Here is a 17,548-nt window from a genome sequence, read left to right as displayed (position 1 = left end):
AGCCTTTCTCTCTGAGAAATTAGGAGTGTGAAAGATACTGCTCTCAGCACGCCTCTTCAAAACTCTACTGGAGGTTGAAGTAACACACACACACACACACACACACACAAGAAAAAGAAATAAAAATTAAGGGTTGGAAAGAAATATAAAAGTAACTTTAATTTGTTGGTTTTTGAGACAGGTCTCATTGTATAGTTCAACTTGTTATGTAGACCTTGCAGGCCTGAGGCTCATAGAGGTCTCTGGTGTCTTCTACAATGCCGGATTTGGTGGCCTGTACTGTCTCACTGTGCCTTGAATGTTACTTTTAAATCCAACAATACAACTAAAGAAACAAACAATGAAAGACATGTTGAATGAATTAGTAATACTCACTCAAATTTTATTGTTACAAAGTTTAAAACTAGGCCAGAATAATGTGAGGTTAGAAGCCTGGGCAATATTGATGGCTAGAAGGCAGAGGAAAGAGTCAAAGGAAACCTTAGCATGGGGCTCTGGTATATTCTAGTTCTTGAGTAAGGTGTGATTACAAGGTGTGGTCACTTGTGATAATGAACCAAGCCAGATACTTGGGACCTGTGTGCATTTCTGCCTGCATGCTGTACTTCAATAGAGTATAAACATGAAAAAATTAAAGAAAAAAATAAAGAAGAATCAGCTCCTGTAGCCCTAGCTGGATGTGTACCTTGGCCTCTTTCTCCTCAATAAATCTCTGAGGCATCAGTTGTAAATAAAATGGAGTGCGAGGTAAAGTGCCACCTGGGAGTCCTGGCTTCTGAGGTTTGGCACTTGACAGTGAGGGGCATCATTTCTTGACCTTTATAATTCCTGTTACAGTCATAGTCACATTGACTAGCAATGAAGCATTCAGCAGCTGTGAACATGCCAAGTGCAAATTGTGCACTGTCTTAATTTGTTATATGCTGCCCTGAGCAGGGAAAAATCAGTTCATGATTTCTGTGACCACAGCCCACCAAATTCTACTGGGATTTCAATGGATGGAGGGAAAGGTATAGAAAGGCTTGAAATGAGTTAGGCTCTACAGGAAGGATATTTCTCCAATTGGCTGTTCAATTAACCCCCCCTAATATCTTGCATCAGGCCTTCAGACAAGCTGCCAAGAACAAGACAGGAGGCAGTGGTCAAGGTGTGAACTTTAAACTGTCCTCTGGGGTAACACTGGCAGAGCCGTGCAGCTGGAGTTGAAGAAAACAGCACTCCAATGGGAAATGTACTTCTCAATGCTATGGCAGCTGGCTGACAGCTGATGGGATGCCAAGAGGCCGGGTTGAGATAAAGAACCCAAGGTGTTGCCAGTCAGGCTACTTGAGTTATGCACAGACAGGCCAGGAGAACAAGAGACTCAGTCTTCACATTCTGGCATCTCTCCCATTTCTGGTTCTTCCTTGATCCTGCATCCATTGCACAAAACAAGGTTGGCATAGAATATCCACTTCCTGGAAGGCATTTTGTGGCTCTAAATTACCTATGGAACCTGACATTTTTTAATGGGAATAGAGACATCCTTGTGGACCTATGGGGCCCTGGCTCCAGGATGCTCTTGAGCATCATAAACCATGAAAACTCAGGCATTCATAGAAAATACAGCTGTCTAAGCATATAGCTTATGCAGATCCTTCTGTATACCTTCAACCATGTCTAAATTACGTATAACAGCTAATGAAGTTGATAAGGTCAATAGTTGTTATATAGTACACTATTAGGGGAACACTGATCAGAAAGAAAGTAACCTGTTGTCTAAAAATCGGATTGACTCCAGCTCTGTGGAATGCAAGATTAAAGACAGTTGACACAGTGGTCAGTGTTTTACCTTCTATGGGTGTGGAGAGGATTAAAGGAGTTGATGAGTGCAGCTCAGTGCTGTACTTGATAACTATTATACACCAAAGCGAAGCCTTTTACAAGGGCTTCTCCTCAGGTCTCCCATTGTCTTGCAGTCTCATCCTTTGCCTCCTCACTACCCACCACTGCTCTTCCCACCCACTTCTAACAGTTTTGTTATTCTGTTTAGTACCACCTTGTGCCTTCTTTTTCCTTGTCCCTCTATTCATGTCCTTATTTGCTAGCTACTAACTTCATCAAGTCTCTACTGAATGGAGGTAATAGTATCTGCCTTAGGGTAGAGTTTTTATTGCTGTGGTAAAACTCCATGATCAAAAGCAACTCAGGGAGACATGGGTTTATTTTCCTTGCTGCTTGCCTGAGGGAATTAGGGCAGGAACTCAAGGCAGGAGCTTAGTAGTAGGAACCAATAAGGAGGCCTTGGAGGAATGTTTCCTGTGGGCCTGCTTCCCATGGCTTGTTCATTTTACTTTCTTATACAACCAAGGGATTGCACTGCCTAAGGTGAGTTAGATCTCCCATATCAATTATTAATCAAGAAAATGCCTCTCAGATTTACACTCAGGCCAATTTTATGGAGGCATTTCCTCAATTAAATATACTCTCTTCCCATACACATTTGGGTTTGTGTCAGACTTGATAAAGCCAACTAGAAAAACCACCTATTCCAAAGTATTGAGGTGCAGCAAGGGTTTCAAGATATCTAAATGACAAGGCAAATGTCCAGTCAAGACCCTAAGCAAGGCTACTTCTGATCTAGGCTGGTTGACCAGTTCTCCTTTAATGCTACCACTGAAGAGCAAAGTGTACTTGACCAGTTTTACCTCTTGCTTTTCATTTAGGAGATGTAGACAGTAATATCTAGACTCCATCACACTGCAGTGAATTAAGCATGGGGTTGTGATGTATGCAGTGTCTCTCTCAACTAGTATTCAAAATGTAAGAGCTGATTGTGAGTAAGCACATACTTCGCCATGGTCTGGGATCCTCAGCACCAGAGGCTTTACAGGGTAGTGGGGTTTTTGCTTTTGATATTTTTGAGGTAAGATCTAATTGTGTAGTCCGGTCTGGCCTCCAACTAACTGTGGCAGGTAGATATCAAGTGGGAGACCATCCTAGGCTACATCTGAAACAGATTTGATCTGGAAATGAACCTGGAATTTGTAGAGCTGAGGCTGAATCAGAAGATGAAACATGACATTTAAGAATATTACAACACATTTTATAACTTGTGTGGTTCGGAGGACATTCTTTTTCATCATGGCTACAATGAGTACCACAAGTGATGGAGGGGTTTGTAACTAATTACTCTTCTTTTCCACCCTCTTATTTTTTATTTTCTCTTCTTTCCCCTTTCCTCCTTCTCTTATAACTGACTCCCTTTCATTCTCTTTTCTCTTCTTTCTTGTCAATCTTCTCCCACGTTCTACTCTATACACTAGAGTATTAGAAGTACACTAAATAATATAGCATTGTTACCCTCAATGCTAAGCCTTGGAACAAAGGAACCAACTGGGGAATGTGTTCTCTTTACTGAGAAATAGTATAGTTTTAAAATAAAATTTTGTTTTGTTGAAGTATTCCCCACAGAGCCATGACACTCTGTACCTACTTATGATCCCAACTCCATATACTTCTTGCTTTGTTGAAAGAGGTTTGTCACTCACCATGTAACTGATTAAGAATAGGAACCCATGAATCATCTCTAATATTTCATAGTATCTCATGAACTTACTTGGAAAATATTGGCAAAATCTCTGAGATTGAAGATGTAGTGAAATTTGATTGCTGTGGGCAGAAACGTGGTGGCAATTTTCTGGTGGAAGGTGACAGCCAGGTTGATCAGAGGAGAGATGGATTTCTGCAGGGTGGTGGGAAAGTTTCCAAGCTTCAGATGATGGGTCAGGATGGTGCTATAGATGGAAGAGAGGGCATCAGCTCCTGGGAAGCCGAGGGCAAACACGCTGAAGTGGCGCTGCAGGAAAAAACAAGGCATGAGGGAGAGGAGTAAGCTGGATGTCTCGTATCACCCAGTGAAGATCACTGCTCTAGACTAGGGACAGTGATCAAAGATTCTACATCAAAGTTTAAGTTGAACATGATGTGACTGGGAAGATAATGACATTGAAGCTTCGATCAAAGATGGGGAAAGAGTTCCATCAATCAGAAGTCTCTTCTGGCTGCGCAGTGGTGGCCCATGCCTTTAATTCCAGCACTTGGGAGGCAGAGGCAGGCAGATTTCTAAGTTTGAGGCCAGCCTGGTCTACAGAGTGAGTTCCAAGACAACCAGGGCTACACAGAGAAACCCTGTCTCCAAAAACAAAACAAACAAACAAACAAAAAGTCTCTTCTATTAAGAATGAGGAAGTTGAGTTGTACAAACCCTGTGAGCCCCTCTCGCTCTAGATCCTTATGACACTGAAGTTTCTTTCTAATTTGAGAGATGCAAGTTGGTTTGCTACTTTAGTAGGCTAGCAGGGGAAAGGCCAGTTACCACCAGTAATCAAAGGCTGTCAGCCCAGATAGATAGCATTAGGACTCAGAGGTAACACCCATGCCTGCCTCCTTCTGTACCTGAAGCCTTGGGTTGATGGTAAAGCTGCCTGCAGTGGGGTTCATACAGGAGATGTACTGTACATTCATGATCTCCTTCAACATCAGCTTGTTCCGATCATACCTGAAATAGATGCCTCCAGTGAGCCACCTATGGTGGTGTGCACCCATAACCTAGGTACTCAGAAGGCAGGAAGCTGTGAGTATGAGGGGAGCCTGGGCCACATAGTGGCATTGTATCTAAACAAAACAAAACAAAACAAAAACTTATAGTGAGAGTCGCATAGAAGGGCTAAGGTAAGTAGCACTTCCTCCATGTGAGGTAGGACAATTTCCATCATTCACGTGTTTGGCTGTGTCTTACCTCCTTTTCTATTGCTGTGCTATTGTACCCATGATCAAGGACATTTTTAAAAGAAAGTATTTTACTTGGCTTATGGGTTCAGATGGTTAGAGTCCATGATGGCAGATAGAAGGGACAGCTGAGAGTTCACATCTTAATCCACAACCTGAAGCGGTGAGAGTGCGTGGAAAATGGCATGTGTCTTTTGAAACTGCAAAGCCCAACCTCAGTGACATCTTCCCTAATGTGGTCACACCTCCTAATCCTTCCCCAAACAGTTCAACCAAATGGGGACTACACATTTAAACATATGAGCCTCTGGGGTTCATTCTCATCCAAACCACCATAGGCAATTAAATAAAAAAAAAGTAGAAGTCAGAAATTTACTGAGAGATTAAGAAGAAATAATAGCCCAAGACAAAATTACAAGAATCCCAGTATCTACAGAAATAGTCCAGGAGGAGAGCATACAGGTAAGAACTCATAGAAAAGAAGAAACTCAGAGGGATGTGGCTGCCCAGAAAGCAATGGTAGCCAGCATTCCTACATTAGAACTGCAGAGGGAAGAAAGACCTACCTTTCTCCAATAGGATCTCTTGGATTCCACAGGACTAGTTAGTAGGTTTGTAGGAATAGTTCAGAAATTGGGGTGGGGGGTAGTAATCAAAGAAGAATGCATCGAGGATGAGTTGGAAAGTAGGCAAAAAGCAAAAACAGAGAGGGAAATTTAGTTATACACAGAAGAGAGATTAGCCTTAGGAAAATGACTTTTAACAAACAAAACAAAAGTTTCAATGATGTGAAGGAGCCAACAAAGAGATGGGGACTAGCTAGTGCAGAGTTCCAGGAACAGGAATTGGTTGAACCATTACATGGGAGTAATGCTTTAGGAGAGATGTCATTGGAGCTGGAATAAGGGGTTTACAAGTCAGTGAGCAAGGGTCGACTTGGCATTAGTTTCCTTGGAGAAAGCCATGTCATCAGCTCTGGTACATTGGGAATTTGAATAGAGAGAAGAGGGTATTTCAGAGAAAGTACACACAAAGAGAAAGAGCAACAGGGTAGGATTTCTGTCAAGTTTCTACTTCCCACTTAAAGTTCTTACTGTCACTCTATCTTTTCTATATTGAATAGTAGCTTAAATCCTAGTGCAGGCTGAGACTGAGGGCAAGATGCTAATGGTTTGGCAGAGATTTTAGGAAGGACCAAGAAGTAACTGAAGTTAGCATCTTCACTATGACCCCTCTCTCATTTCTCTCTTGAACCCACAGCACACCTTTACAGAAGGAAGGAGGAGAGCCAGGAATGTTTTAGATCACCAACTTTGTCCTGTAGACTGTGTTCACTGTCTGCCATTAAAAACTAGGCTATTTTAAGAGAAACTAAGACTCTGCATTGCTCTGAAGATATCAAATCCATGCAAGTCAGCTGGGAGTGTGTCTGTTATTATCAGAGCATCTCTGTAGGAGGCTGCAGTGGAGGTGAGTGGGGAATTTAGCTCTGTGGTTAGAGGAAGTCTCAGAGAAGGTAATTTTGAGATGTTGTCATTTTAAAACTTTATGCCATAGCTTTATATTTGGTTTGTTGCCATATATGTAGGTAACATATAGCCAATAAAATCCAAAATTCCCTTTCTAGCTTCTGTGCATTCTTCTAATACACCCACTCCTCTCAGCCTATAGTGTGTGAAAGTGAGTCATGCAGAAACTTCCTTTTTGGATGAATTCTCAGTACCCCTTTGTCCTGGAGGCCCTGTCTCAGGGGGAACTCCAAGAAGCTTAGAAGCCCCAGTGGAATAAGCTTTACTTTGTATTCCCTTTGTGGTATCAGAGCATCCTAAAACCCTTCTGCAGGGACACTCACCAGTGACCATAGTCTAGGTGCTGCCTGATGACAGTATGGGGCTGTACTGTCCCATAGGCATCCACCTCAGGCATGTTCATGTCATCGATGAAGTAGATGAGTTTCCTGTTGCCTGGAGGACCATAATTCTTGCCAGCTTTCTTTTCTAGAGGTTTCTCCAGGACAGCTGAGGAGAGATCCAGTTAGTTAGGGAAGAAAGGCATAACTTCAGAGGTTAATACTGAGGCAATAAAAGTGTTCAGGGCAAGATAAGGTGTCATCTCATGTATGCACAAATAGCAGCTATTGCACTGGTAGGTCAGTCATTCTGTAGGACCAGGAGAGGAATCTGGAGTGGCCAGGAAGCAATGGTGGGCAGTAAGCATCTTATAGTATGTGTCAGTAGGCTTTTGTGAGTGTTTATTACCTCATTTAATTCTGACAACATAGGATAATGAAATAAATCATATTTTACTTTGGAGCTAGGAATAGTAAGGTATAGAAATGCTGAACATTACTAAGGGAGAACCAGGATGCAGGACAGGGAAGTTAAGGCCCAAAGCCCATATCCCTGCCATACTTGTGGTTCCCCCGTTTTCATTGTTTATAGGTTAGAAACTGAAGATGCATTCACAGTCACCAGGCCAGGTCTTTAACCCCCAAGGAAATCTACACAGAACTGGACCCCCGTAGACCTTTCCACTGTGTCCCAGACACAAGGGGTACTAATGGCCATGACTCCTCTCCAGAACTCAGCTGGGGGCCCCTTTTGACCCTGAAAGCTGTAGGAGGAATCACTGGATATTTTGCCAAAAAATCTTTGCAGAATTTCCATCTCCTGGGGTTCACAGTGAGGGGGAGTGGAAAAACAGCCTCAGAGAATGTCTGAGAGCATCCATCAGTGCCCTTGCCTGCCTTCAGTCCCATGGCCCCCTATTGGTGAAGAACAGTGGCTTTCAGAGAACTAAGTACAGGCACTTTCTTGGACCCATCTCTTCCATTATCATGCCAGAGGGAAGGAATCAGGCACACAGCTTCCAGCCTGACGGGGCTTGTTGAGAACAAACTTAAGTAATAGGGGAGAGAGTTAGGATTTACGTTTTTTTCTAGTAAAGCAATTAAATATTTATGGATTGCAAGAATCAACACTTTCTTATTACAGCTGGGAGCCCTGAGAACCATCTGATTTCTTCTGCTGAAGAACAAGTTTGTAAACAAGGAGAAAGTGTCAACAGACAAGGAAGGTGACAGATAGAAAGACAAGTTCCTTCAAGACACTTGAATATTCTAATTTCCTGGGCTGAAGTTAAATTAAGTGTTTCAAATAGGAATTAAATTTAAATTTAATTAGCATGCAATTAACATACACTATCAACCAATTAATCACCCAACACCTTCTCCCCCACCACCAAAGATATAACAACTATATATGAGATCTGTCAAAATGAAATATAATTAATGGGCTGCCAAGGACATGCTTTGAGGAGAGTCCTGCTAATAGAAAGCTTCTCCGAAGGAATACTTGTTTCTCCAACCTCCCAAGGCAATGGTATTCAAATCATCCCCTTGAATTAAGCAGACCCTGTAATTTGGGTTGATTAAGCTCTGTAGCCATCTCCAAGGCAGTAGAAGAGAAAAGTGTCCCAGTTAGCATGAAGTGGCCTTGGAGAGTGCTGGTTGTCTCAAATAGAATATGTGACGTTCTCCTGAGAAGGACAGGGGGAGCGAGCCATGGTCCTCAGCCTTTCAAACATCATTCTGCTTCTGCTCACATCTAAGAGAAAGTGACACTGAGTGGTTCTGTATCCTGGTGGGCCTGAGTAGGTGTGGCTGAAGTTTGAGGGAAGATGTCAGACACTGATGTTGCAAGACAAGAGCGGTGAGGAAAGCCAGCCTCTCTGAGCACTTCTGGTTGAGTTCTGACCTGTCACACAGAGGTCTGAGTCATGCCCACGCCATTTTTGCATTGCATAATAATAATGGCACAGTTCCGTCCTTGGCTTCAGGAGAAGTGCCATCTTCTACATGAAGACCATTTCAGTATTACTGTGGCTGCCATCTTTGTGCTCTGCCTGTCACATGAAATTACACTACTGTAGCTGGTCACCCTGATTTCATCCTCCAAACTTTTCACTATGCTCTCAAAACACCTGGGGGAGCCCTCTGAAGAGTGACCCCGATCATGTCATTGCCCTGCATAAGCTTTGCATCGCATCTCTCTTCAGGCTGAGCAACCTCTTTGCTCTCTGTTCCAGCTACCTGCTTCTGATAAAGTCAACTGTTGGTTGCTCCTGAGCCTATGGTCTGGCTGTTTGCTATGCCTCATATCTGTGTCTTCCAAATGCCAGCATGCTTTGTTTCTTCATTTATTTACTCAGATATGTCCCTGCCTAGTAAGACTTGCATGGCACTCTACACCCCATCTGTGATGGTTTGTATATGCTTGGCCCAGAGAGTGGCACTATTTGGAGGTGTGGCCTTGTTGGAGTAGGTGTGGCCTTGTTGGAGTAGGTGTGGCCTCGGAGTGGGTGTGGCTTTGTTGGAGTAGGTGTGGCCTTGTTGGAGTAGGTGTGCAACTGTGGAAATGGGCTTTAGTACCCTAGTCCTAGCTACCTGGAAGCCAGTATTCTGCTAGCAGCCTTCAGATAAAGATGTGGAACTCAGCTTCTCCTGCCCCATGCCTGCCTGGATGCCATCGTGTTCCCAGCTTGATAATGGACTGAACCTCTGAACCTGTAAACCAGCCCCAATTAAATGTTGTCCTTATAATAGTTGCCTTGGTTATGGTGTCTGTTCACAGAAGTAAAACCCTAACAAGACCTCATATTTTCCCTACCTCTGCTGAAATTTTTTCATAACACTCATCACTAATACTTCCTATCCTCAGGAGCTTAGATTCTCATATGGAAAGAGCAGGTAAGATAACAAACAAGAGGACAGAAATTATTTTGCTTTTTTTCTAGCACATTCTTTAGCATACAGCAGAATGCTTAGAAATTGTTCATTCAGTTGAGGGATGAATGAATATATTATAACAAGTCCTGAGGAATGGCAAATGCAGTTCCTATCTCCATATTGGAGTTAAAGGCACAGGAGCTAAGCAAGGCAGAGTAAGCTTCTTGTTGAAACCAGAATCTAGATCTTTAGCTATTGATCTTTGTTTTTGTCCCCCTCACTGGACACAGGAATGACTTTTCTGGTTACTCTAACAAACTACTTGATGAAAGAAAATTAAGTTTGAGGGCATCATGGCAAAGGAGGCAGAATGCAGTTGGTCCATTGCAAGCATTTTCAGGAAGCAAAGAGAGGTGAATTTGCTTTACCTTTTTAGCCAGGCCAAGACCCAAGCCCTTGGAATAGTGCCTTTCATGCTGAAGGTGGGTCATCCTACCTCAGTTAACTCATTCTAGAGAATTCCTTATAGATATATCTACATGTTTGTGTTTTTGATATTCTACATTCTGTCAATTTCACAATAAATATTAGCTATTGCACTGGGTGAGTGAGCCCTTGTGCCTTCATCCTCAGCATCTCTGGGTTGTTTCTGACCATTCTGATTCTCCAGTATCCAGATTCAAGAGTGATGCATTCATACATCCATATGGTATGCCAGAAACTTGCTGTGGTGAACAGGTGACACGCACAGTGTTACTAATTCCTCTTAGAGCCCTGTGATGAATTGTCTTTACCTCTCAAAAATTATTTCAGGAGAGAAGACTGAACTTTAGATAAATCAAGAGGTTTTTACAAGATCAAACGACTACAAAGAGGCAAAGCAAGGGCTTTACCTCAAGTCTGCCCAGTTGGTTGCAGGTTGCAGACTCTCAGGAAACCACAGCTGCCAACCAAGTCTGCACAGGCCTCTAATCTGCTTTCTGCCTTTAGAAATTCTCAGCTCATTGCCTGCTCTCTATTTTTTATAGATAGCATCAATAATTAATCATGGCGTTCCTTGCAATTGCGTGATTTGTGTACTTGTGTTTGAACTATTTTCCTTTCAGATTATTTAAGTTTTTCATATGTTAAAACTTTTTGGTTGTATCTGTAAGGCCTTTTGATGTATTCTTTCAAGAAATAGCTTGCTTTGCATGACTATAAAAATCATACATATTCATTCTGGAAAGATTAGAATGCATAAAAATTCACAGTGATGAAAGTGACAATTGACCGAAATTTTTTCACCTAGCAGTTAGCAATTCCTTCAACATTCTTGTGTCCTGTACTTTAGTTGAGATACTTGTTTTTATTAGATTTTTGAATCTCTACAAATCATAATTCTTTTGAACATATTGCTTATATATATTTCAGTTCTCATTTAATATATTATATAATTCTTATTTTAAGGTTCTGTTGTTGTTGTTGTTGGTTTTTTTGAGGTTTTTTGGCAACAGAATCTCAGTATAAAGTGCAAGCTTGCCTTAAACTAAGAAGCCTCCTGCCTTAACCTCTGGAGGGCTGGTATTGCAAATGTGAGCCGTCATGTCTGGTTTCATGGCAAATTTCTCCATCTGATAATAAAGATGTTTTTGGAACATGACTTTAACGACTGTGCTGTTTCACAGTCTATGGGATGACTTCTCTGTTGTCTGAAGGTAGGGTTCACACTTTCATTGTGCTTTGAATCACCTACAATTCCAAGTCGAATTCTTGCTCACTAGGTGATGGATTGCAGATGACCTGACATTAGTTTGTGTCATTTTCTTTTTGGAAGACATTGAGTGAAAGAGAGCTATCCACCTATAGCAGCGTAAGCACCACACTCCTTTGAGGCAGGGATTTGAGTAGACCTTTGAAGGTAACGAGTAACCCTAAGTTTTAGTGGGCAGGTTATAGAGACTCGTCTTAACAGTTTCAGACATCTGAGTTCCTCTTTAATTAGTGTAATTAAGTTCTAAAGTATTTGTTGAACTAATATTTCAAATCTCGGTTGCATGGTAAAAGAATACAGGGTTACCATGAGCACAAGGTTCTGCCAGCTCCTTCTGAATCCATTGACCTTCACCAAGTTCTTTACTCCTTTTCTGTCTTGATCAGCCTCTAGCTCTTTGAAAATTATTATTATTATTATTATTATTATTTTAAAACTGTATTATCCAAAGTGAAAATGACTAGTTTCTTTTTGGTTATGGGTAACAAGTGCCACCATGCCCAGTTGAGAGTGTTTGTATGTAAATAACATATAATTGGGTCTTATTTTTTTTTAATTCATTTTGACAATCTTCTTTTAACTGATGTATTTAGAGTATTTAGAACATTGACAATTAAAGTGATTATTGATATGGTTTAGAACTAAAAATGGTGATTCACATTTTCAAAAAAAATGAGAAGAAAGCAAGTGGAGGGGACACAGAAACAGATCTGCTAAAACAAAAACCAAAAGTAACCACAAAACAATTTGGAGAGACATTTGTCACAGTAATTTAAGATGATGCAGTTATTATAAATCATAAAACTTATCTCACATTTGCCTTTATGAACCACCTTTTTGAAAGCTCAGAGTTAAATCTATGTTTAATTCCAGTAACCACAAACTTTTTAGATTAGCAGTATAATCCCACCTCTTCTAAAGGAAAACTTGTTTCACGTGACAAATTCTTGAAGGGATAGATCACAGTTATTCACAATGGAGATATAAGGATATACAATGGCTTTTGAGAGAAGATATTAAAATAAAGCTAAGATGAGCTTTCATCATAGCAACCTGAAACAGAACCCAAGGATAACCCAATTCTGTAACAAAGGGAGGAAAAACTATACAGCTGGTTTGTGGAGAGCTGGTGGGATGGAGATCAGAGACCTCAGTGATAGCTGTAGCCTTTCCAGGATGGCTGTTCACGGAAAGGAGCTTGTTAAAGGATGAAGGGAGGCCCTGTTATAGTCACAGTCAAAGAGAAAGATATGAGCACACGCCAGGCATTCTCCTGTGAAGATAAAGATGCATGCTTCACAGGGTATCACAATAGAAGGGCTATACAGTTTGATAAAATCAGGCAACTTTGCTATTAACTCTGACAAGAGACACATTTAAAACCATAAGTCTCGTGTGCTCATCTTAAGAGAAAGAAAATGATCATCAGAGCTGCGACTCTAATGGCTCTCGACTTCATTCTCTTTTGATGCTTTCTAGCTGGGGGGACCATAGTGTGACGAATGAGACACATGTACAAACCTAGGAGGTTCTTGAGTGTTCTGCCCATTGCCTATCCATCCACATCTATCCATCTATTATCCATCTGTATTGGGCTGCCCCATATAGCCTAGGCTGTTTTGATTCACTTGCTGCAGCTATGCATTTCCCTCTTTAGAACGAAAATACAATGGAAGAAGTAGAAGCCAATCAGTCATCTTGAATGATAAGCCAAGGGAATAACAAATATTTAGTATTGGTACCATTAAACAATGGATCTAGAGTTTGTAAATGTTTACCTTTGTACTTTCTGGTCTCTCTCTCTCTCTCTCTCTCTCTCTCTCTCTGTGTGTGTGTGTGTGTGTGTGTGTGTGTGTGTTCTATGCTACTATCATTAGGCTTTCTGATACTTATAGTCAAAAGCATTACCAATGAGGTAATCCATTACAGGATGGGCGGGAGGATTAAGTAAACTAAAGGGGGTGTGCAGACCTGTGCTCTTAGCATAAGACTGACTTCATTAACATTGGATTTGTGCTGTCTATGCAGCTATGTGAGCTGTGGGAAAGCCTGAAGCACATTCCTCATTTGCATTTCAGTCACTTTGAAGAGGACTCAATGGAGACTCCAGAGCTGGATGCCTTGAGAGAGAAGAGAGGCAGGTACAGTCAGCAGCTGCCTTCTCTAGCTGCTTCTGATGTGGAAAAAAAAAAGCATACACTGGGCTAGAACAATGTGTGGGCTGCAAAATGTTCCCGAGATCCCTTGGGATTGGCCTGTGAGGTGCGGTTATTCCTTATTTCAGAGAAAGAACATCTCTTCCAAAAATATTAGTTTTTTTCAGAATAATTTTTGTTTGTCTTCTTTGTTAAGTAAGAAAAATTTGTTTTTGCTCTTTTGATTCTGGCAGCTGTGGCTTAGGAAGGATGGTATAATGTAGGCTCTTAACTTTGAGAGCCATTTTTGTTAATATTATTATAATAATAGATTCCCCCTACTAAGCAGTTGTGTGTTAGGAATCATCTGGAGTATTTTACACATTTTATTCAAGAGTGAAAAAAAATGAAGTACTTACATTGAACAACATGGGTTATTCTAAAATGCAGCTGAGTGAGGAGACAAGCAAAAAAAAAAAAGAGCATATATGCTATTTTAACCTATAAAATAATAGAAGATACAAACTCATCAGCTCTGAAGGAAGATTGGTGGATGTCTGGCATAGGTCAGTGTGGGGGGGCAGTTAGTTGTATAAAGAGTTAAGGGGTAATGATTTAACAGGAATTTGGATGAGAATTGCGAAGGCAGGGTAAAAAAGGGAATATGGAATGATAAATAACACTAAAGACCTTTCAAAAATATATGGAAACCTATTATAGTTGAGACTTCCTACTATATGGAAATATACTTACATATAATAAATATAAATATGGATATATACTTATATATAATAGATGTAAATAGTTAAAATGGGGCTACTTGAAGAAGCCATAGTTGACATCACAGGCTAACTAACAAAAAATCTTAGTGCCAGAAATGGGCTATCAAGCTGTTGACTAGTGAGGTCCACAGATTCCCCAAATATTAAAAGCAGCTGCTAATGCTTTTAAGTATTCTCTGAGACTTGACAGTAAGACCCTACTGTTAACAATACCACACACTTGAGTCAGGAACCATGAAGAGATCAAGCTTGTATTGATATGGAGGCTTTATCCCTACTTGCTCTAACTTCCATAGTTCCAGAAGGTTCCATATGCAGTGCTGGAAAAGAAAGGGAATTACCAATCTTACCCAGCTGTGATCCATAAGAGCTACAGTAATAACTGGCTCTGTAAGACATGCTCATTCCTGTATGGGTGATATAGATTTCATAGGAGTAACTAATCACTAACTGATTGGAATTAATTCTTTTCCACAAGATTAATCACATACCTCGCCCTATTTTCAGGCAAGGAACCTACAGCTATAGGTCATAGGCCTTGTGGAGAATTTACTACTATTAGTCTTCTAAATGGATATAGTATTTCACTTACTCTCAATGACTTATTATTGTAGGGTAATGTATTTCTTAATCATCAACAGAGAAGTTTGTTCTTACAATGGATAGCAGTCAACACAAAGATGCACAGCTGGTCTAAGTACAGAGAGTAAGAGGATGTGGGATGCTTAGCCATAAATGGGACATCTGCATCACACCCTCTTCTCCCAAGCCTCAGAGGTCATGGTGGAAGATGGTGTGGGAACAGTGTAAGAGCCTGAGACAGGAGATGGCTACAAGGATCTAGAGTCTTCTGATACAGCATGGTACATATCAATTCACAGCAGTCCTGACGGCATGGTCAAGTCTTGTGCAAGCTCGAGCTAGACCAAATTGCAAGATGGATAGGGGAGGTAGGATGTTGGGTAAAGAACATTGACTTATCCCCACGGTAGAATTCTATGCAGGAATGGAAATAAATGACATAGATTTGCACATATCAAAACACTGATTAAAATAAAGTAAGTTGCCTAAGAAATAGCTTGATATGGAGTTTATATACAAGAGCACTATATGTTTTATGACTACAGGTGGGTATAGAGGGTTTAACTGATACATACTGGTTTTTAGAATTCACATTAATCTTAGCCATTCTGACTGGTGTAAGGTGAAATCTCAGAATGGCTAAGATTAAAAATTCAGGAGACAGCAGGTGTTGGCCAGGATGTGGAGAAAGAGGAACACTCCTCTACTGCTGGTGGGGTTGCAAATTGATACAACCACTCTGGAAATCAGTTTGGCAGTTCCTCAGAAAACTGGGCACCTCACTGCCAGAAGATCCTGCTATACCACTCCTGGGCATATACCCAAAAGATTCCCCAGCATGTAATAAGGATACATGTTCTACTATGTTCATAGCAGCCCTATTTATAATTGCCAGAAGTTGGAAAGAACCCAGATATCCCTCAACAGAATAGTGGATGCGAAAAATGTGGTATATATATACAGTGGAGTACTATTCAGCCATTAGAAACAATGAATTCATGAAATTCTTAGGCAAATGGATGGAGCTGGAGAACATCATACTAAGTGAGGTAACCCAGACTCAAAAGATGAATCATGGTATGCACTCACTAATAAGTGGATATTAACCTAGAAAACTGGAATACCCAAAACATAATCCACACATCAAATGAGGTACAAGAAGAACGGAGGAGTGGCCCCTTGTTCTGGAAAGACTCAGTGAAGCAGTATAGAACAAAATTAGAACAGGGAAGTGGGAAGGGTTGGGTGGGAAAACAGGGGGAGGGAAGGGGACTGATGGGACTTTTGGGGAGTGGGGATCCTGAAAAGGGGAAATCATTTGAAATGTAAATAAATATATCAATAAATTAAAAAAAAGAAAGACACAGAGGAGTGGCCCCTGGTTCTGGAAAGACTCAGTGTAGTAGTATAGGGGAATACCAGAACAGGGAAGTGGGAAGGGGTGGATGGGGGAATAGGGGGAGGGAAGAGGGCTTATGGGACTTTTGGGGAGTGGGGGGGCCAGAACAGGGGAAATCATTTGAAATGTAAATAAAAAATATATCGAACAAAAAAAGGAAAAAAAATAAAGACACAGTCTGGGATGTGGTGATATTTTCATACAGGTACCAAGTTATATTTATGAAAAAGTGACATGCTGTTACTTTGTTGACTTAGCCAGTACATTTCCTTTTAATGCAACCAGAAAGCTATAGGTGAGGCTAAAATGTGTATTTTAGATAATTTGACTGTAATAAATTTATTATCAGTTTGGAAAAAAAAAGAATTCACATTAATCAGGAGTGGAGAGGATGGGTGGAGGCAGGTGTGTTCCTAGCTGTTGAGTCTGGGTAGTGGTAAATGGGCATCTGTTGTGTCGTAGTCTTTACTTGTCTGCACTCTTGAAATCTTTAATACTTTAAGAAACATATAACTATCCACCCTGCTCTTGGTGCTGAGTTCCCCCATGGCAGGGACAACTGCAGTTACCAGTTTCTTATACATCCTTCTAGAGGTAATCTATACGTGCCATGGTGTTAGCCATTGTATAAGCTTCTGTAAGTTAAGAACATTCTGTAGTATGCTTTTTCTATTTCTTTAAAAAATATTTAAACATTTTTATATCCCACCCACCCCACGCATATGTGTGTATATGTGCACATGAGTGCAGGTACCCATGGAGGCCAGACAAGGGAGTCAGAGCTCCTGGATCTGAAGTCCATGTCATTGGGAGCCATTTAATGTGGGTGTGGGAGACTGAACTTGGGTCCTCTGCAAGAGTAGCACAGGCTCTTAACTGCTGAGTTTCCTCTCCAGCCCCATATAATTTATATACACACATATATCTTTGTGTGTGTGTGTGTGTATGTTGTGTGGTGTGTGTGTATGTGTGTGATGTGTATGTATATATATACATATATAGCATATATTATATATTATATATGTAAAATATAATATATAATACATGATGAATATAATATAAAAGAAACATTACACGTATATATTTTTGAACTAACATGTAGAGAGTGGTATACACACTGGCCTGTATCTCCCTTTTTGTCTCTTGACAATGCTATGGAAATAATTCCAACTTCACCTTTGTGAAACTTTCTGTCTGTAATTCTGCAAATTACTCCATTGTGTGAATAATTAGGCTACATCCATCTCCTCTCTCACCATTGCAAGCCCATTGTAAACACCCGTTGTTTCTGCCAATATGCTGCCTGCCCTGTGCAGCTAAGCCATGTGCTTTAGTCTTCCTAATGCACAGTGCCTTCCATCCTAGCTGCAGCTGAAACCCTGAGCTGTCAGAAGAGGGGGT

The 17,548-nt window shown here is 40.9% G+C and overlaps 1 protein-coding gene across 1 annotated transcript in view; it reads right to left on the bottom strand.

The window, feature by feature from the left end:
* The window catches only part of Dnah9 (dynein axonemal heavy chain 9), a 347,292-nt gene that overhangs the window by 153,308 nt on the left and 176,436 nt on the right, over nt 1-17,548 (bottom strand). Inside the window, exons 39-41 of the mRNA XM_052195119.1 lie at nt 6,623-6,788; nt 4,438-4,540; nt 3,599-3,838 (exon numbers count right to left, since the gene is read on the bottom strand). Coding sequence (XP_052051079.1) covers nt 3,599-3,838; nt 4,438-4,540; nt 6,623-6,788 — 509 coding nt within the window. The remainder of the gene's footprint in view (nt 1-3,598; nt 3,839-4,437; nt 4,541-6,622; nt 6,789-17,548) is intronic.

This window comes from Apodemus sylvaticus, chromosome 10 (genome assembly GCF_947179515.1).
Source record: "Apodemus sylvaticus chromosome 10, mApoSyl1.1, whole genome shotgun sequence".
Classification (NCBI taxonomy): Eukaryota; Metazoa; Chordata; class Mammalia; order Rodentia; family Muridae; genus Apodemus; species Apodemus sylvaticus.
Note: the sequence above shows the minus strand (reverse complement) of the source record. Positions and strands in the feature narration are given on the sequence as shown.